The sequence below is a fragment of the Squalius cephalus genome (genome assembly GCF_949319135.1).
Source record: "Squalius cephalus genome assembly, chromosome: 12".
Taxonomy (NCBI): Eukaryota; Metazoa; Chordata; class Actinopteri; order Cypriniformes; family Leuciscidae; genus Squalius; species Squalius cephalus.
This window is the reverse complement of record NC_137133.1, coordinates 33,117,752-33,140,458: the sequence shown is the minus strand read 5'-3', so window position 1 is coordinate 33,140,458 and position 22,707 is coordinate 33,117,752. Positions and strand designations below refer to the sequence as shown.

The 22,707-nt window shown below is 37.3% G+C and overlaps 2 protein-coding genes and 2 long non-coding RNA genes across 4 annotated transcripts in view; all 4 read left to right on the top strand.

Moving 5' to 3' along the window:
• Positions 1-22,707, top strand: part of LOC307168678 — a 380,672-nt gene that overhangs the window by 287,458 nt on the left and 70,507 nt on the right. The window lies entirely within an intron of this gene.
• On the top strand, positions 3,612-4,646 carry LOC307168380 (trace amine-associated receptor 4-like; the record flags this gene model as incomplete). The annotated part of the gene is made up of 1 exon (XM_079888268.1): positions 3,612-4,646. One exon carries the CDS (start codon positions 3,612-3,614, stop codon positions 4,644-4,646), a length of 1,035 nt encoding a protein of 344 aa, XP_079744394.1.
• LOC307168769 (trace amine-associated receptor 4-like) lies at positions 10,773-13,620 on the top strand. The gene has a single exon (XM_079889004.1). It carries the CDS (start codon positions 10,929-10,931, stop codon positions 11,961-11,963), a length of 1,035 nt encoding a protein of 344 aa, XP_079745130.1. The 5' UTR covers positions 10,773-10,928; the 3' UTR covers positions 11,964-13,620.
• Positions 16,977-19,657, top strand: LOC307168003. The gene is made up of 3 exons (XR_013822884.1): positions 16,977-17,717; positions 18,142-18,231; positions 19,145-19,657. It is a non-coding gene; the product is annotated as an uncharacterized lncRNA (long non-coding RNA).

Here is a 22,707-nt window from a genome sequence, read left to right as displayed (position 1 = left end):
ATATATATACATATATATATATATATATACATATATATATATATATATGTATACATATATATATATATATATATATATATATATATATATATATATACAAACATATATATTTAATACATTTTGCACATGTGCAGGTTTAATAATAATATTGTCGTTTTCATCCTTCAATGAAGATTTTATTGAAGTTTTATTACCCTCTAGTCCAAGATAAATATTTCACTTAATTTTTTCTTGAATTCCCTAATAAATTGTGTTGTTGGCCTGTCATAAGCCTGTTGAAGGGGCTTTCATTCTTTTGTACTGTTTTAGATGGAAGCAAATCTAAATCAAGGTCAATGACCATTACTAACCTCAATCATAGATTCTCAAATAGATGTGAAATATAAAAGTTATTGATTTTGTTGTTTGTGCCAACATATTTGCGTATCTTATGTGTATCTTTTCCAGTGTAAGTAATAAAACATGAATCCTTGTTTGTCAATTAAAGAATAAAAGTCATGATAATAAGCTAATGACTAGTAATACTTTATATGTAACTGTAAGTATAATGGGTTGATTTGATGTGAGATGTGACAGTCAACCACTCTGGAACCCTGGAACTCTGAATTTCATAATAAAACTGGACAAATGACTTTCAACGACTTTTCACCTTTGAGAGTCACACAGTCATTAAAAGTGAGAAATGATAATAAGTCTACTGGGTACTCTTCTGGACTAAACACAAACATTGCATCATAGCTAAGGTGTGTGTGTGTGTGTGTGTGTGTGTGTGTGTGTGTGTGTGTGTGTGTGTGTGTGTGTGTGTGTGTGTGTGTGTGTGTGTGTGTGTGTGTGTGTGTGTGTGTGTGTGTGTGTGTGTGTGTGTGTTCATTGAATGAGTGACATTTGTGGAAGATAAAACATTGTGAACAATTGCTGCAAAATAGTTAATTTATAAATATATCTGATAATGACCTTTCAAAGTATTCTGTGTATACCATTTGGAGAGAGGTTAAAATCAAAGAAAATGTTCTTTACATAATGCACAAAATTAGTTATATTGTGGCTAAATATACAGTACATACTGTATATGGGCAATTGATGCATCACAATGACAACAATGTTCTTCAGTGAGACAACTGTATTCATACAACTATAACATAATTTTCAATTTCCTAGTTTCATGACATAATTTTAACTGAGAGATTACGTTGAATGCCTACTTTTTATTTCGAGGGGAAAACCTGACCACTTTACGATATACATTCATATGGTCTGGGCTTGACGTTAACACCTGCTAACCCTCCAAATGCCGGTGGATTTCAGCAGTGGCTTGCAGTGCAGTCAATCCACTTTGGCGGGTTGAATTTAAAAAAAATATATATACATTTTCCAGTTAGTCTTTCAAAAAGGAATCTGAAATAATAAACTAAGTGCAAGGTAGTGTTGTCATAAATATAGATTTTTCAATACATATCGTTACTGAAATATCTGAAACGTTTTCCAATACTCATTTTTCGCAAAATAGATTCATAATACCAGCTGCGCTTTCTCACTCACTTATCTCTCCGATAGCGAACTACACACAAACCCACCTCCCCTCACTTATTCCTTTCATTTGCTCTGGATGAATATTGTTGGTGTTACAGGGCTTGAATTTTGGCATGGGATTGCATGTATTGAACATAATTTTACTCATTCCTTCAGATGTCGTGCTTACACCCAAAGTGCCGGCACATAAAGCCACCTCTCAGTACTAAATTAAGTTCTTTTTCTATACTTATTGAGCTTAAGCAGTCAAATACACACAAAATAATGTCAAAATGCCGGTCTTGGTGAGTAAACACAGTCGGTTATGTTTTAAGTGAACGTAAACTGTTGAGAAAGAAAACGTGTAACAGTATAATGGATCTGTGCGTCAAATCTTAAAGTGACAGCAGCCTAATATAACTGCTACCAAATTATGAGATAATATAAAAAAATCCACAAGTTTTGTTCCTTGAATGGCATGTTTCTGGTTTATGGAAGGACTTTATCCAAATAAAATATTTAATGAGCTTAACTAAACTGAGAAAACATTTTCAGTCATGACTTTCGGAGTGAATAAATTTCAACCAGCATTCATTGGCATGGGGCATGAAATATACATAGGCTTGATTTTGGTGGACGAGATCTGCTACACTGCTGCTGCTGAGCAAATACAATAATTTGTTCAGCTTAGTCAAAAATAACAAACAAAGGAAAGGTTGCTGCAAGAAATGGTAGAACCCCCGTAGCAGATCTCTACAAGTGGCACTGGGGAGGAGGAGGGAGAACAGAAGCTTTCATATCGCACAGCTTGCCGATCGCAAGCTGTAGGGTATGATATATATATGGTTACGTGGATACTGATTAGCTGGTGCCACGGCGTTGAAAGAACCAAATGGCGTTCGGTTAGAGTTTCATGCCTGAATATATGTATTTTAACATAGTATATATTTTAAGGATTTGTTCTAGTTTTGTTGTATGTGATGCAAATGATTTTGAGGCTTGATCAGGGTTTAAAATTGGGTCTCCTGTGTTAAACGTTTTAAAACGTTTTCACTTCAAGTATATTTTTCTAAAGTACAATTATTTTAAAGTGTGTAAAAAGTTGTATTGTGAAAATAGGTAAAAGCATGATGCTAATATACTTTTAATATATTTAAAAATAGTAAAAAAATGTAAGTAATGTAAAATGTTAGTATATTTGCAGTGTACTATTGAAAAATGGAATATATTTCAAATACAATAAAGTATACTTTATTTGACAACCAGGGTAATGCTAACTTCCGGGTTGGCCTACAAAAATATGTCATTCCTGCAGCACTCTATAGCCAATTATGTAGTCAAAACTTTCATTCTAAAAAATTAAAAGAGGGGAAAATTATTAAAAGCACACAAGCATATATCACATTGACATTTAGAAATTACAATGTGTTTTCATGTTAATATATACAAATTCAAACATATAAATTATTAAAATCCCACTGAATAGAACAGTATTTCTGAGTCATGCTGTAAGCAGGCTACTTCTTTAGCTTGGACTGATGAAAATGATTTTGAGGTGAACTAAAATATTTTTTGCACTTTTTCATTTGCTCATGGGCTAAATTTGTGGTGTGCTCACTCTCCTGTGTGGGAAATGAAAAATAAAACAGAGAAGTACAGACGGATAGATAGATAGATAGATAGATAGATAGATAGATAGATAGATAGATAGATAGATAGATAGATAGATAGATAGATAGATAGATAGATAGATAGATAGATAGATAGGTAGATAGTAATTTATGTGGCCACCTGGGGGCGCCTCATGTACCAAGATTAGTTACAGCACCATTGTTATCATATTCAAATATGTTTATGAGAGTTGGGGCGTTACCTGTTTTGGAACCTGAGTAAACTGTATATATAGCTCAAACTGAGCTGCTGAATCCATAGACTATGTAGTTCCTTATGTGCATGTACTGTATATTTTCTTTGTTTTTTGGTCTCTCTCTGACTGTGGTTGATTCCCCTCAGAGTTTCAACGATATCTGTGTGATTTTATTTTTTAGATTTACAAAGGAAATATTGTGTTTTGATCCTGCATATCAGTTTATATCTTCGTAATGACCTCAAATGAAACTGACATTTACTCTGAGAATGTGTTTCTCTGCTATCCACACCTGCCGGACTCCTGTCCGAGAGCTCATCGTCTTACTGTCCTTAAAGTGGCATTGTATGTTTTCATGATGCTGATGATCCTCATAACAGTTTTTGGGAATCTGCTGATCATCATCTCCATCTCTCACTTCAAACATCTACAGTCTCCAACTCATCTGATCGTTCGCTCTCTGGCTGCCAGTGATTGTCTGCTGGGCTCTTTGGTCATGCCGTACAGCATGGTGCGATCTGTTGAAGGCTGCTGGTATCTGGGAGATTTTGTGTGTAAAGTGCATTCTAGTTTGGACATGACTTTCAGCATTTCTTCTTTAATACATCTCAGTTTAATATCTATTGACAGGTACTGGGCCATTTGTGATCCTTTAAGGTACAAAATGAGGGTCACAAATAATATTGTGACTCTGTTTACTACCTTCACATGGCTGTTTTCATTTCTCTACAGTTTTTCTATTGTGTTTTCAGGTGTGAACAAATTTGGCTTGGAGTCACTTATCATGCAGGTTTACTGTGTGGGAAGTTGTGTTCTTTTTTTTAACAAACAGTGGGGTCTTATTTGCTCACTTCTCACATTCTTCCTCCCTGGGACGATCATGAGCTCTCTGTATATGAAAATCTTCCATGTTGCAAGAAAGCATGCAAAGGTAATGTCAGAAAGAGTGACTGTGGTGGCAGCAGGAGGGTTGAAGAGCCAAAGCTCTGCACAAAGAGAAGGAAAAGCAGCGAAAACTCTGGCCATTGTCATGGGTGTTTTTTACATCTGCTGGCTGCCTTTTTTTACCGCCACTGCTGTTGACCCTTTCCTCAATTTCGTGACTCCTGGTGATGTTTTTGATGCTTTGGTTTGGTTTGGATACTTTAACTCCACCTGTAACCCATTGATCTATGGTTTTTTCTATCCACGCTTTCAGAAAGCCTTTAAGATTCTCATATCCACTTATATCTGTGGATTCAATAACTCAAACACCTTGATACTTGAATGAATATTATCATATTTACTTTTATGCATCTTTTAATGCTAGTCCATCTATTAATAAATAATGTTAACTTTGTTTATTAAATGTAAACATGTTAATGCTATTGAAAGAAATTATATCTGCATTTTCCTCTCCAGTCTAACCATCCCAAATGTTAAACAGTAATGTCTTGAATTGAATTGAATCAGGACAATACTGAAATAATTTAATGCCTTAAATGATTACATTGTTGAATTTTTTTTTTGTATTATTTTTTTTTTAAGCTTACTGTGATTTGTATATGTACATTTCTGAAATGCATAACTTAGACAGTCACCTTTTATAACAGATCACTCTAAATTGTAATGTGGACTCATGCACTTTCTTAGAGAGAGAGAGAGAGAGAGAGAGAGAGAGAGAGAGATCATGATATAGATCTTAATAGTTATTTACCTTTTTTTTTCATAATTTAATTTAAAAAATGTTTTTTATATCATTATTCTTTGCAAAGATTCTGATGATTGTGTGCCAACACTGACACTCATAAACTCAACACAAATAGTGTAATTAATACAATATTGAAATACTTTTATTGAAAAAGCTTTCATGCAGGTTTTATGCAATTAGTAGAATAAATAACATTTGATTTGTTTTATTTATTTATTTTTTATCTGCAATATTTGATCGAAATACTTGTGTGGGAGAGATACTCTGGACTAACCGAGATGGACAGGTTTATCCATGGTTATACAACATCTAACATAACAACCAAAGAGAAGATGGGGTTTAGGGTTAAATTTTTCATACATCTGCAATTGAATACCTTAATACATACGTATAGCCTATTAAATAAAATATTTAAGATTAAGTATCAAGTATAAGTCATTTAAATGTTACCAATGAGTTAACAGGTCATTTTCTAACCAATATAGAGGGTTACCATGTGTTACAATGTGACATACCAGATTCACTTGAATCAAATATTTATGCTTAAAATGATAAAAACTAAAATCTAAACCTCTGGAACATCTGTATGGTAAGGATGTGCTGTAGGCTACTTGACTGGCAGTTCTGAAGCATTTAAAATGAAATGATATCACAAGCTTCTTTTCTTAAAAGAGATATACAAGAAATCAAATTTCACATAGCACTCGGGCAGTGATTGCACAACAAATTTTTTCTGTTATTTCTGTTAATAGTGAGAGACACTCCTTACAAGGATATTCCTGCTCCTTCCTGTGCGCATCACAGTCATCTCACTTTGCAATCAATAAAATGCCATCTCAGTGTTTGTTTTTCACCAAGTGTTAGTTTTCCTATACATCGTGAAACTTAGTTTTACAAATGGGGACAACCTTTGAAGGATATTCAAAAAATGTTTTTGGTCATCACATTAAAAATAACAATTTGATAATATTTAGACTTTTGAGTTATGAAGTGTGTCACGTTTACAGTCCGATGCTGACGAGCAGAGGTGAAAAGGAGCAATTATAAGTCCTTTTATTAAAGAAAGTAAACTCCAATAGAGAAAAACATCAATGAAACAGCGTGTAGAAGACAACAATACCAGACAATCAACTGAAGAGCTTTAATACACAGGGTGATGAACTCAATGCCGAAAAGGTGAGAATTAATTAATCAATAACCAGAGCAAAAAATGAAGAGTGGGACATTGGACAACAGGTAACCAAGGAAATAAAAATGAAAAATTAATGAAAACGAAGACAAGCAGGCAGACTGTGACAGAACACCCCCCGGGGAAGGCACGACCTCACCCTATAAGAGTTCTGGAGAGGAGACAGAGCGATGAAGCCAATTAGTATTAATGGGGATGATTAGGAGGCCATGATGGACAGAGGCCACTGGGCAAATTTGGCCAGGATGCCGGGGTTACACCCCTACTCTTTCGAAAGACATCCTGGGATTTTTTGTGACCACAGAGAGTCAGGACCTCGGTTTAACGTCTCATCCGAAGGACGGTGCTCTTTGACAGGATAGTGTCCCCATCACTATACTGGGGCGTTAGGACCCAGAACAGACCACAGGGTGAGCACCTCCTGCTGGCCTCACTAACACCTCTTCCAGCAGCAACCTGGTTTTCCCAGAAGGTCCACCATCCATGTACTAACCAGGCTCAACCCTGCTTAGAAACCCTGGTTAGATGGTGGGAGAAGCCATGGAGGAGTAGATGGTGGAAGGGCCTATGGAGGAGTGGATGGTGGGAAAAGCCATGGAGGAGTGGACGGTGGGAGAAGACATGGAGGAGTGGATGGTGGAAGGGCCCATGGAGGAGTGGATGGTAGTAGGGCCCATGGAGGAGTGGATGGTGGGAAAAGCCATGGAGGTGTGGATGGTGGAAGGGCCCATGGAGGAGTGGATGGTGGAAGGGCCCATGGACGTGTGGATGATGAAAGGACCCATGGAGGTGTGCATGGTGGAAAGGCCCATGGAGGAGTGGATAGTGGGAGAAGCCATGGAGGAGCGGACGGCTGATGAGAGTCTACTGTTTGAGCCCTTTCTAGATTTACCTATTTCTAACCTATTTTAACCTATTTCTGGGGCTGTATCTAATCTTGAGTTGAAGCTGCTTCCTCTAGCTCCTCTACTGCAGACAGCAAGCCAAATACGCTTGACCTTAATAGCTTAAAGATTATATGGGCAAACAAACTCGTGACACTACACTTTTTTTGTGTTTTTGGTTAAATGTTTGAAATAAGGTCTGTGGTGAACACAAGCTCAATATATTTTCATGTTTTATTCTATGATATAAAATACATCAGTCATACCCTCTTGTGTTTTTTTTAAAAAGCTTTTACTTGTCTTGTAAAAGGAGGTTGATGACAAGTGGCTAAATGGGACTTCAGAGGTTGTCGGGGACATTAAACGTCATAAGCCGAACAGAAAAAACTCATCTACTCACAACTCCTTGTGGTTATAATTGTGCCTTTGCAAACTATTGTAACTCTAACTTTCAGGGAAAATGTTTTTAAACAAAGACTAAAAGAGTTGTCAGAGGCTTAGTGATGGTGACGTTGAAGTCATGTGACCATGGTGTAGTTTGTTTTGACTTCTGCTGATTGTATTTAGGGTTCAAAATACATAAAAGTTGTGTTCATTTGTTAAGATTATCACAATGAACAAAACATGTTTCACAGATCAGCCAGGCTCTCCACTCGGCCAATCACAACGGTCACTCTCACCTGTATACTAATCACACACACCTGCACTGCATCTATAGCTCTGCTACTTAAGCACACACCTCACACCAGGTCACCATCTGGTCTGGTTCATAGACATTTGTTTGGACTACCTACCTGACTCCTGCGATTTATCTCCAACGTTATACTCCAGTGATTTTTCTCCTACGTCATTCCTCTCCGAGTTTCTCCAGCATCTCATCACTCTGTGTTTCCTGGTCGCGTGTGTGTGCGTGCGTACCAGCGAGGTGTGTGCGTGTACCAGTGAGGTGTGTGCTTCCATCTGCCATCCTGCATCTGTCATCCACGATCTCCTGCACCTGTAAGACAAAAGACTTCCTATTATCATCCATCTCAAGTCAACGATATTTCTCATTGTCCTATTCACTATTCCTATTTCCGCAAACACCACCACGACTCCTTCACTGGCGGTAGTTGCCAGCCCCATGGCCCGACCAGCGCCCTGCCCTGGCTTGGTGGAGGATTGCAACGGGTTCCTTCTCCATTGTTCGTTGGCCCTGGAGATGCAGCTACATCTGTACACCACCGATCGAGCTAAGATTGCCTTCATCCTGTCTCTTCTGTCATGGCGAGTGCTCCAATGGGCGAAAACAATCTGGAACCAGGCTGGTCCTGCAACACAGTCTCTAAATACTTTCATCAATCACTTTCGTGAAGTGTTTGGCAAATCTCCTGGTGATACCTCTGTCAGTGACCAACTGCATCATCTTCGCCAAGGTAACATGCCCATAAATGACGATGTACTTCGTTTCAGAAACCTTGCTGCAGCTAGTGGCTGGAATAAGCGATCGCTCCTCACGACTTTCAGGCAGGGACTCGAACCCAGTTTGTGGATGCATCTCGCTGCATACAATGATTCCATCAGCCTTGAACAATTCATTCAGCTCTCCATCCGCACAGCCAATCATATGTATTCGTGTATGGAGGACCACCAGGGCCAGCAATCCTCCTATTTCCTTCACCAGCCAGAGTGCGCTAGTGCTCCAGAGCCAGTGTATGAGCCAATGCAGGTGGATACAATGCGTCTTGACACACACCGAGTGGCAGAGGCGGCTGACCCAGGGTCTGTGTCTGTACTGCTGAGCTGGGGGGCATGTAATTGCAGTCTGCCCCATCCATCCTCCATGACCAATGGTGAGTTGTTTCCGCACCTTCTGTCCATTTTAAACAACTCGCTACAATTGTAACACTTACTGCTCGTGACGTGTATTTCAGTTCACGCCCTCCTCGACTCTGGGTCACCTGAGAACTTCATCTCTAGTAGCCTCTCCCGCCAGCTCCGCCTCCCGAAAGGTCCACTCTGTCTTCCTACAAGGTCCAGTTGGTGACAGAAAGACCATTAAACAAGAACTGTGTGCGTCACATTGTCAGACCCCTTCAACTTAGCATTGGCCAACTCCATTCTGAACCCATCTGTAATGCAATAGACCTTTGGCCGGGTCACCTCGAGTCTACTGCGGACGTGTTACAGTCCAAAAAAAAATTATAAAAATGATGGCTCAACCCGTAGCACTCTTCAGAGTAAGGGGGTATTTATTTACAAGTGCCCGAAAGTCCAATAATCCAGCAGTATATGTGTATGTAACGGGGTTCAGATGTTACGGGAAGAAGGAGGCGGGAACCGGCGAACATTCAAACACTTTAATGACATAAAATAAAACAAATACAAAACGAAAGTAAAAGACAGCAGCCCCTCACGGACGACTGCTGTCACACAAAACAGAAACAAAACATCAAATAAAACACAGGCCTGTTCCTCTCTCGCTCTTCACTGTCGTCGCTCCTCCTTTATGCTTCCGCTCCTCCGTGAGAGATGCGAGACCGGTGCGTCGCGCACGTGTGATTGGTGTGATTGATCATTATCAATCACACCATCGGCCACGCGCCGTCCTCCCACGGCCCTCGACCTCGTCGTGCTCGCCACAGTGTACAGTCCCGTAAAACAAAGTAACAAAACAACAATAATAAATCAAAGATTTAACTATGTACAAAAACTCACAAGTATCCACAATATACGATATAGTTATAGCTCATGACTCCGCAGTAGCACGTTGGCTCGACTTGGTAAACAAATCCTGTTCTGGAGTCTGGCTGCTGCTTTTAAAGGCCAGACTCCACCCCTTTTTTCAGGCACAACCATTAATAGGTAAGTGTCAAAAGGTGATATCTTCCACATTCAGTTTGACAAACTCCCACCTTTTAACAAAACAAACTTTATACAAACTAATTTCAATAAATATAAGGGTCTGGGATGCAGCCTAGCATCAGCTTCAGCTGGCAGTGCGACGTCAGAAGACCCAAGCCGATGTTCGAGGGTGATGTGAACTTCTGGGTTGGCCTGCAAAAATGTTTCATCACTGCAGCACTCTATAGCTGAAGAAAATTATGTAGTCAAAACTTACATTCTACTAAATTAAAAGGGGAAATTATTAAAAGCATATATCATATTGACATTTAGAAATTACATGTTATATACAAATTCTCATTCCAGTTTATACACGTAAATAATCCAAATCCCACTGAATAGTACAGTATTTCTGTATTTACTGATGAAACTTATTTTGAGAAACTAAGATGAATCTGGTCTTTTATATCTCTCACCTCAGTTTTTGCCCTTTTTCATTTGCTCATGGGCTAAATTTGTGGTGTGCTCACTCCTAGGTGGGAATTAAAAAATAAAACAGATAGATAGATAGATAGATAGATAGATAGATAGATAGATAGATAGATAGATAGATAGATAGATAGATAGATAGATAGATAGTAATTTTTGTGGCCACCTGGGGGCGCCTCATGTACCAAGATTAGTTACAACACCATTGTTATCATATTCAAATATGTTTATGAGAGTCGGGGCGTTACCTGTTTTGGAACCTGAGTAAACTGTATATATAGCTCAAACTGAGCTGCTGAATCCATAGACTATGTAGTTCCTTATGTGCATGTACTGTATATTTTCTTTGTTTTTTGGTCTCTATCTTACTGTGGTTGATTCCCTTCAGAGTTTCAACGATATCCGTGGGATTTTATTTTTTACTTTTACAAAGGAAATATTGTTTTTTGATCCTGCTTATCAGTTTATAGCTTCGTAATGACCTCAAATGAAACTGACATTTACTCTGAGAATGTGCTTCTCTGCTATCCACACCTGCCGGACTCCTGTCCGAGAGCTCACCGTCTTACTGTGGTTAAAGTGGCATTGTATGTTTTCATGATGCTGATGATCCTCATAACAGTTTTTGGGAATCTGCTGATCATCATCTCCATCTCTCACTTCAAACATCTACAGTCTCCAACTCACATGATCGTTTGGTGTCTGGCTGCCAGTGATTGTCTGCTGGGCTCTTTGGTCATGCCGTACAGCATGGTGCGATCTGTTGAAGGCTGCTGGTATCTGGGAGATTTTGTGTGTAAAGTGCATTCTAGTTTGGACATGACTTTCAGCATTTCTTCTAAATTACATCTCAGTTTAATATCTGTTGACAGGTACTGGGCCGTTTGTGATCCTTTAAGGTACAAAATAAGGGTCACAAACAACATTGTGACTGTATTTACTACCTTCGCGTGGCTGTTTTCATTTCTCTACAGCTTTTCTATTGTGTTTTCAGGTGTGAACACAACTGGCTTGGAGTCATTTATCATGCAGGTTTACTGTGTGGGAAGTTGTGTTCTGTTTTTTAACAAAGAGTGGGGTCTTATATGTCCAATTCTCACATTCTTCCTCCCTGTGACAATCATGAGCTCTCTGTATATGAAAATCTTCCATGTTGCAAGAAAACATGCAAAGGTAATGTCAGAAAGAGTGACTGTGGTGGCAGCAGGAGGGTTGAAGAGCCAAAGCTCTGTACAAAGAGAAGGAAAAGCAGCGAAAACTCTGGCCATTGTCATGGGTGTTTTTTGCATCTGCTGGCTGCCTTTTTTTACTGCCACTGCTGTTGATCCTTTCCTCAATTTCATGACTCCTGTTGATGTTTTTGATGCTTTGGTTTGGTTTGGATACTTTAACTCCACTTGTAACCCATTGATCTATGGCTTTTTCTATCCACGCTTTCAGAAAGCCTTTAAGATTCTCATATCCACTTATATCTGTGACTTCAATAGCTCAAACACCTTGATGCTTGAATGAATATTATCATATTGACTTTTATACATCTTTTAATGCTAGTCCATCCATGAATAAATAATTGTAACTTGGTTTATTAATTGTAAACATGTTAATGCTATTGTAAGAAATTATTTGATATGGCATGCATTTTCCTCTCCAGTCTAACCATCACAAATATTAGACAGTAATGTCTTAAAATTAAACAGGACGAGACTGAAATACCGAAAAAGTGAAGTGTGCTATTTTGATTCGGATACAAAAACTAACGTATGATTGGACAGACTACCCTTACGTAACAAAAATATATGAATATACTGCAAAATATAATGCGATATATTACATATAACTACTGCTTATATTTTTCAATATACTGCAATACATGCATTGACTATGTATGGCTATATATTGATACATATAAAATATTTAGAAATAAAGACAAAAATAGCATTATATGTAATATTCATAAAGTTATATCCTTTGTTGTGTACATATATTACACATACATGTTCCCATTTAAATGTGAATGTATGTACACACACATACTAGAGGTGGGCGGATCGATCCTAAAATATCGATACTTCGATACTGACGTGGTATCGAAAAGGATCGATCCTCACATAAAAATATCGATCCAAATGTGTGTTTTTTTTACCAGTAATTTTTATTAATTTAGCACGCAATTCAGTGCGTAAAATAAGCTTCTAAGTGGAAAAATAAGCGAATGTTAGTGGATAATTGTGTAGGATAGAACTTTTTCTCCTAGTCATCTGGATACAAGACGAAACCAATCAATCACAGAGAGCGTTCGTTGCTGGTGCTTCGCTGAGCTCACAGGCACGTTTGGGAAACGAAGCCTTGCTTAGATGACAGAGAAACAATCGGGAGTTATTTTGCAATAAACAAAGCAAAAGTGTATATAACGGTTCAAAATGTTGAGGACAGTAAGATTTTTTTTAATGAAATTAATATTTTTATTCAACAAGGATCGATGCATTAAATTGATCAAAAGTGACAGTCAAGGGTTTTTCACTGTTAAAAAAATCTACTTCATATAAATGCTGTTCTTTCAACTTGGTTCATCAAATAATTCTGCATCATGGTTTCCACAAAAAAATATGAAACTGTTTTCAACATTGATAATAAGAAATGTTTTCTGAGCTGTAAATCAGCATATTAAAATTAATTATCATCATAACTGGAGTAATGATGCCGAAAATTACGCTTTGATCAATTGAATAAATTACAGTTTAGTATGACATAGAAAACAGATAGCCTATGTTAAACTGTAATATTACAGTTTTTACTGTATTTTTGATCAAATAAATGCAGAAGAGAATTAAAAATCTTACAGACCCCAAACTTTTGAACAGTAGGCTAGTGTACAATAGTACTTTTACTATAATTAGGGTAGTTTTGTAAAAGTCACTGACTAATAATTACAGGCGAGTTGAGAGCACAAATCACAAAATATTTAGTAGTCATGAAAACGTTTTCAGATTTAGCATATTAATGATGCATTCACCTCATAAATCATGACACACTGCTCTAGCACAGGAAAGTGCATACAAGTTCAAGTGCATGCTTTTAAAATTAAAAAGTATTGGTATCGATATCGGCGATACTGGCCCTGTATTTACTTGGTATCGGATCGATACCAAAATTTGGAGTATCGCCCACCTCTAACACATACACACATTCACGGAATGAGTTACAATCAGTTGTTACAACAGATTTCTAGTTCCCAGCATGCTTTGCTTCTGACTGTTAAAGGAGAGTAAATGTTCAAATTAAGTGTTATTTCACATGTTTTGCTCAATACTAATATAGGGGGAGATCTGTTAGTGATTTAAGTTGTATTATTTTGGTATTTAAAAGGGTTTCTGGTATGTGTGAGTTTTTGAGGTTACCATTATGCTGAAGAGTAGAGCCTGTGGTTAGGTTGACGATTGGCTGAATATCAAAAAATGTTCAATCTGGATTAATTTTGTATAATAATATTTAAAAAAAAACACTTGCTTAGTATTGTATATTTCTTATAATTGAGTACTTACATCATCCTAAATGTTTACAAGAATTTGTGCATTCAGAGAAATTCACAATTTTAAAATGTGTTTGTCCCTGTTCACTTGTCGCCTGTCAATAACGTAATATCCGCGTTATCCCTGGTTTCCACTTGTAACCATGTAGCCATAGTAACCATGGCAACAGATGTGGACAACTTCGTAGTGCTTAACGTCTAGTGGCACGCTGTTGTTGTTTCGTTCAAACATACTTTGGGACAAAAGGAGAACTAAAACGAGGATCAATATCAGTGCGGCATTTGCTAGTCTAGCAAACAAATTAACCGTAGACTGTAAAAAAATATGGACGTAGTGTCCGTGACATCACCCGTAGGTTTCTGAAGACCGTTTTTGAAGCCAAAAGTGGGCGTGGCCGACCGTCGCCATCTTGGCAGCGTGTCACTCCCGAATTTATTTATTTTTACAGTCAGACAATTAGCTGAGGTAACGTGACGGCTAACAGACAGCAGACAAACGGCTAATGATGACTAATGACCACAGCAGCGGGAATCCACCTGTCACTCAAAATTGGACACACCCTTAACTACAGGTGTATGTAGAAATTTAAGGCTTAATATAATTTAAACGGATGAGTTATAAAAAAAAATCACCTCCCTCACAGTTTTTATGAAGGGCAAAATTAGCTGTAAGGACCAAAGCCACTTTTTGCTCCAGGCTGTAAACATGTTTTTTTCTGCTGTAAAGTTTGGCATTTTAACATGGGGGAGATGATTTGACTCACTTTTGCAGCCAGCCTCAAGCGGCTAGTTGATGAATTGCTGTTTAATTCACTTCCGTGTTGGTTTCAAGAGAGAGACAGGGAGGTTGCTGTTTGAAATGAACACATAGAATAACATCATAACTTTCAACACACTCAAATGCTGTTTAGTATGATAGTGTAACGTTAGACCAAATGAAACAGTTGTGTTACCTCACAAGTTTAATTTGTTTGAGTAATAATTCAGCACTTGCGGGTAGTTCGGTAGAATTAAATGTCCTTATTCCTTATATCGCGTGTGGCGCTGATATCTGTCTCTCATTAGCAATCGCGACCTGCTTCATTCCACAGTCATGTTAAAAAACATGAATGTTTTCAGTCATTCATAAACATTATTAGATCCATCAGCATGATAGCATGCCGCTTATCACTTTATTCCGCTTATCACTGTGTCATCAACCTACTCCTTTGTTAATGTAAGAGTTAGCGACCCCTAGCGGCAAATTTTTTTTGTTTTACTTATTGTAGCTTTAAGACTATAATTATTATATATAAAAATGAATGGTTATGCCCTCTTGGCCTCTTCAGCACAATGATAGTCTCATTGCTAAATACTTTAGTACAAGTACTAGCTATATATGGAAATATTAATCATATATAACATAAATACTTATAAAATATAAGAAATATATTACATTATATAATCTATATGTGTGTGTATATATGTACTGCATGAGTTTTAAATATATATGTTCAATATATTTATACACATGGAGTACCATATATTATCACATGTACATCTATTTGTTATTTGTGAATTACTGAATATAAAATTACATACATTATGATATATAAGTTGGCTAAATATATTATCACATATTTATTTTATTTGAAAGTGGCAATTCCTTATGTATTATTAAATATATTGTAATAGATTTACACAGTATATTATTCTGTATATTTTCTAATATACCATTGAATCATTTAATATATTGATCATTGATATATTAGGAAATATATTTTCTTTGCATAAGGGTAGTCTTCGTTCTCCATGTGCATCAATGAGCCTTGGGTACTCATGACCCTGAAGCCAGTTCACTGGTGGCCCTTCCTTGCACCAATTTTGATAGGTACTAACTACCAGTAGCGCGGGAAGGGGGGTGCTGCGGTTGCTGCAGCCCCCCTCGTCATAGCATCAGCACCCCCTGGTGGGGGGCTGTGGACTAACATAATATTGTACTCAAAAACGTGAAATAAAAAAAATAAATGGACAGCGTTAACTAACGCTCTTATGCCTAATTTAGAGAGTGTTCAAGAAAATGAAATAAAGTTTGAATTTGTCATGCTTTGTTCTGATCAGAGCATGTGAGCGAATATCGAGCGCATTTCTGAATATTCCGCTCCACTCGCTCATACCACTCAGGGTCGCTCACTCAACCCAGAATGGCCTGCTGGTTCGAAAATATGTGGAATAAGGGCTGCCTCCGACTAAAGTTTTTTTTCTAGTCGACTAGTAGTTGTTCATTTAAGCCAGGGGAGCCCAACCTTTTTTGAACGTTAGCTAATACATTTACTGGAATAGAGCAGTGTAAATATTGCATAGGGCCATCCTAAACCTTACAGTAACAGTATACTACTTATGACACTGATTGATTTCAGTTCAGCAATCAACGACTGTTGTTATGCACTGGGCTAACGTTTGCAGGTTAATTTGCACGTTACAGTTCTGTAATTTTGGCAATGTTCACTGCATATTCCACAAATGAACGTGACATAACGGACAAGCAATACTTACATTACATTATCACACCAAGTACTCTCAGTCACTAATGGCCCTTTCAGATAGGACGCGGACCGCGCTGCGCTATGAAATGAAACCGATATATTTCAATCGCTTGCGCCGCGCGACTCGGACCAAAGCGGAGCTCAGCGAGCACGCCGCGGTCAAAGTTTAAAATTCAACTGTTGCCGCTGCGTGGCCAATAAAAACGGTGCATCCAAACAACCGCGGAAATCAAAATGAAAACTCCGCCTACTTTTGCTCTGGCCAGCGTAACGCAAATCAATCTGTATCTGATTCTGAAGGGCTACATTTTTTTTCTCCATTTAAAAAAATAACTATTTCGTCATAAAGATATTTCTTGTGAAAGAAATAGTTACAAATTCAAGCATTTTCAAGCATTTTATCCAAAATTCAAGCACTTTTCAAACCTTGAAAACACAACATCAAAATTCAAGCACTTTCAAGGATTTCAAGCACCTGTACGAACCCTCCCAGCTAACACACGACGTCGCAGTTACGTAATTTATTCGTACTTTTTGGTCATTTCATGACTTACCAACTGACAACGGAACTACAACGTCGTATGCTCGGAATTTCATTACCATCATATTACCAAACCACAACGTCGTCAGTACGTCCTCCTAACGTTATAAGATAACCAACTACGTTCCAGATACGTACTCTATTCGTAATATCTTGGTAATTTCATGACTTACTGGCAACGGAACTGCAACGTAACAGGACCGTAATTTCATTACCATCATATTACCAACCCACAACGTCGTCAGTACGTCCTCCTAAGGTTATAAGATAACCAACTACGTTCCAGATACGTACTCTATTCGTAATAACTTGGTAATTTCATGACTTACTGGCAACGGAACTGCAACGTCACGGGCCCGTAATTTCATTACCATCTTATCAGACTGCATTTCTATGAAATATTTTATTTGTTTCAATTGTTTGTTTAGTATTCTGTACGTTTGAAATACGTTCATTCTATTCAAGTAAGGTTATAATTCTAGATGTTTATGTTTGTAAATGTTGCGTGGCTTTGACGTTTTAATGGGCGTGCGCGTGAACCTTCGAGTCGCCCTCAAACACTGGAGCGGAGATGAGTTGCCATGGAAACGGCGCGTCACCGACCGCCCCACTGACTGCAACTGACAAAGCGGCAGAACTCCGTCTCTCGCTGTTGTTTTCACTGCTTTCAGGTGAGTTTAGTCTCTAAAATCACACAAATAATACACACAACTGTTCTTGACACTTCTCGTACTTGTAAGTGACACGCTTCTGTTGAATATTTGCTTTATAGAAATGGTTTAGTGTCTTCGGAAAAAGTCCGTTAGCATCTCAACCGTTTTCAGAAGAGATAACGTTATGCTAACTTCATAGCTTGAGCTTTTGATATGAAAGTTTAGGATTTTAATCACATTTTATGGGTAGATGAGAGGTTTTGATAGTTTTGTAAAAAATAAGTTAGTTTGGAAGTGAGCTAATTTATTTAACATATACGTATTTAACATAAACGTACTCGATGACGTCACTTAACGTTACAACTTACATAGAGTGTGAAAATTGGCTGAAACTTAGCTCAATGGTAAACACAAATTGATAAAACTAGTTCTGTGATTTCAGGAGCAACAAAATAATCCTTCTACAACAGAGGGGAAGCTTCACGACTTCAATATTTCTGAAGAAAGCTGCTGCCAGAGAAGTTGGAAACAGGTGAAGTGAGGAAGCTCATTAAATAACTTCATATCCATTTTCTCACATTATTTTGTCACCTACTGTATATCACCATGCATCTGTTATTTTAAATTCTCATATTTACATTTACTTTTATTTATTTAATTTATTTTAAGAAAGTTTTGACATCCAAACTTAAGTGACACTGTATGAGCAATATGAATAAGTGAATAAGTAAAACTAAAACCATAGATGAAACATTTAAGATTATTATCAGTGTTGAAAACAGCAGTGCTGCTTCATATTTTTGTGTTTTTCAGGGTTATTTGATGAATGAAAGAAAAAAAAGCATCATTTATTTGAAACAGAAATCTTTACTCTCTCTTCTGGTCAATTTAATGCATCCTTGCTGAATAAAATATGATTTTTTTTTTTTTTTTACTCTATTGAACCCAAACTTTTGAACAGTAGTGTATATGTTGGGTCTATTTAACAATGAATCCTGGAGAGAGAAAAAAGAAAATGGATTAAACTTTTACATTGGTTTACACAAAAAGATTAATCAGCACAACTGTTTTCAACATTGATAATACTCAGAAATGTTTAGGACGTTTGCATTGTAAGAATGTATAGTATTCAAATATTAAAATGCTGACTCGTTAGGCCATGTGTTCTTTTTAAAATCAGATGATTTCCTATTAATTCAATATAATGTAAGGGAATAACTCTAGAATAACCTTCCTGATAATGTTTGGGGCCCAGAAACACTATCCTAAATTAAACCTAGATTAAAGACACATCTCTTTAGCCAAGCATTCAATTAACACATCTCATAATCTTGCACTATACGTGATGAAATAGTAAAAAGTGCACATGACCATCTTTTGCCTGAAATAATATGAACAGCAGCAATGCTAATCTTTCTCCTGTTGTCTCCTTGTTTCTATCTCAGGATGCTCAGCATATTTTACTAGAGATTACAGCAGCTCCAGTTCGGATCCAGCCTCACTTGGGAAGATTTCTAATGACATCAACACTCTTGAAGACAATGTGTTTAAACAATTTTCAGATGTTAAATGATATTTTAAAGTGTTTAAACTAATTTAAGTTTTTATGTCAGGTGGTACAGCAAAAATATTATGTATTGTAGTTGTACCACCTGACATGGAAAGTGTACCACCAACCTACCCATACTTGAAATTAGCAGTTTTTATCAGTATTTGAGAGAGCTCTACAAACTTTTTCACTCTGCCAAAGAGATCAGTTAGGCTCCTCTGGACGATGCATTATCATGTTTACTGTTATTACCTTGTAAATTCATAATAACATTTGAGAATATACAAATTGCTGGACAAAAGTTTCTCAATTATCTCAACAGCTTTAAAACTACTGATATGTATAAAAAAACAATTATATGAAAGGCTTCAAACCTAAAATGATGGCATAGTTTTTATTTTGTTATTATTAAGACACCATTTTAAATTGTTTTCTTAATCTGTTTATTTGTTCGGACAGTTGCACCACCACCTCACATTTTAGGAGTTTAATGCTGCCTTCAGGAATAATCATAAATAGGCCTAGTTTCCTAGTTAAAAAAAAGAAAGGGACATTGTAATTATGACTTCAGAAGAAGAAAAACAAAATATGTATTATTAAATGTACAAAAAAAATGATTTCAAACTAAGGTTTTATAGAATATAGTGATACATGTCATTAAGTTATCAAATTATTTTAAAAGGAAATAATGCACTTGCCACAACATAACTTTGTGACAATGTTTAGAAAAATATACAAGCGATTTTTAAACAAAACTGTCTGCTTATACAGATTCTATCTTTAAGTGCTAATTGCTTTGTATATTTAAATGTTAAATGGGAAAACACTCAACTGTTCTTTTTTCTTGCATTTTTCTTTTCTTATTCTTGCTTTGTTATTAGGGCCACCAAAATGAAGATGTGTAGGAGTAGTTTGATGTTCAAGCTTTTGAGGAAAATCTTGTTCATTTAAATGTATAACCTGTTTGCAAACTGTTTTTGCTGTTTGTGCTTTGTTCTATAGTAAATGAACTAAATTAACCAAATTCTGAGTCTGTATATCGTTCATATGTCGTTGAAAAAGTCTCTAAAATAGTTTTGGGCCAATGAGGACAAGTTAAATTAGACCACTGCATGTCCGCCCATATTATTAAAAACTAAAATGACCAACTGGTTACCAATACACGACTGTCGATCCACAACGTTGCCACGACGTCGCCGTTACCTGCTGACAACGTTACAAAGTTACGTTGTAGCAACGTATCTGGGAATTTCACTTTTCCGGTTGCCACGACGTAACTAATTACGTCGCCACGACGAAAGTTTGGTCACCAGATTACGTTGCAGTTACGTAACAGTCACGTATTTGTGTTAGCTGGGTTTAGGATCACGTGACGCATGCCCGATTTTGTGAGGTTGTATGCAAATCAGACAGCAAGATGGCCGCTTTCAGCCATTTCATGGGATTTGCCATAGAAATACATCATTTTGACACCCTTTTAACAGTTATAGCGCCACCAAGTGGCCAGTCGCCGTGTCCTTTTTCACGCGACCACAGAATGAGCTCGTTCATACGTGTGCTGAGTTTGGTGCAAAAATCTCGCTCCGTTCACGAGTTCTAGCCAATTAAGCAAAATGGGCTCCTCCCACTTCGAACATTTTGGCAGCCCTTAGGGACCATGAACCGAAATTTTCGGCCTCCGTTAACCTTGTCTAATAGGTGCTCAAATTTCATTGGTAGATGGTGGCCATGTTTTTTGAGATTCGCCAATATCCTTTTAGACATACATGGCACCTTGGACCAAGACGCTGCATACCAAATTTCAAGTCATTTGGACAAACGGTTGGGTGTTTATTAGGGGTGTAACGGTACACAAAAATCACGGTTCGGTACGTACCTCGGTTTTAAAGTCACGGTTCGGTTTATTTTCGGTACAGTAAGGGAAAGAAATGCAAACATTAAACTGCAGGTTGTTTATTACTATAAACTTTTTTTTAACAATTTGTTTACACTTTTTTTTAAACACTTTTTAATAAAATATAATAAAATAGATATAAAATAAAATAAAAGAATAAGAAATAAAATACTGCTGCAAAGTTCTCCACTAAATAAAATACTCTCAGTCTCAAACCAATATCACATAATAAAATATAATGAAAAATATAAATAAATAACTATGATTACAGTGCAGCATTACCAATCCCAGCTTGTAGGCCTGCTCATATTTAAAAATTAAGGCTGGGAATCGATAAAAAAAAAGAACTAATTAAATTGCACAATTTGCTGTAATTAATTGCAATTCCTCCAAGCTTGTAATCATCAATAATTAAACTTATAATCACCTAATTAAATGAAACACGGGGGAAAAAAGGAACAGAAAATAGCCCTATATTAAAATAATATTAAGCATAAATATATCAATGTATTATTATTTTTCAATAATCAATCAACATAATCAATTTAAGATTTTTTTTTCCACTTTTTTAATAATTATCAAAATAAAATATAGTCCAAAGCTATAGTAGCCTACAAAGCTATTATTACCAGAGCATGTGATCAGAGCAGGTCATTTTACCATTGTTGCAATGCCAGCATAACTATACCAGCTCAGCAAACAGAAGTGTACTACTGAGAAATTTCACCTTATTTGAGCGGACTTTGCTTTTTCAGTGCGTGATCGGTACATGATTGGAGTGTTTGGGCCGTTAACGACAGAGCAGAACGTGCAGCGCAAACACGGACTCGAACATTGAGCAGAGAGCGCAGCGGGCCGACACACACACACACACACACACACGCGCGCGCGCGCGGAACGGAGAGTGCGGCGGCGCACACGGAGCGGAAAAGCTTTTTTTTCGCCCTGCAGTCTATTTCATTGGTTTAGGTTACAGTGACGACGGATACAACTTTAGAATCAGCTGCAGGGCGGGATTTGCGCTGAACGCGGAGACTTCCGCCACTTAATATGTTCGTGTAGAAACACGAAAATCTATGTTCCGCACACAAAATATTGCATTCAGTCATTCGGTACACACGTGCACCGAACCGAAAGCCCTGTACCGAAACGGTTCGGTACGAATACACGTACCGTTACACCCCTAGTGTTTATATGTTGTTTTAGTCTTATAGCGCCACCGTGTGGCCAATCGACATGATTTTTTTACTGTGACCCCAGACTGACCTCCTACACATGTGTATCAGGATTGGTGAAGCCATCTCATTTACTTCTCGAGTTATAGCCATTTTAGTAAAATAGGCTCCTCCCACAACGTTAATTTTGCGCCCCCTATCGAACGTGAATGGAAATTTCAATGTTTTTTCGATAATTTTTGATATTCAGACTCCAAAGAACATTTCTGCACTGGTTTGGTTCCGATCGGGCGAAAAACCACGGACTAGTTCGCAAAAGTAGGTTTTTGACAAAATTCAAAATGGCGGAAAAATGTGCATACCGGAAATGAAATCGGAGATATACATTTT

Bases quoted from the DNA above. Each gene is read 5' to 3' on its own strand.
- LOC307168769 (XM_079889004.1), top strand. From the start codon at position 10,929: ATGACCTCAAATGAAACTGACATTTACTCTGAGAATGTGCTTCTCTGC.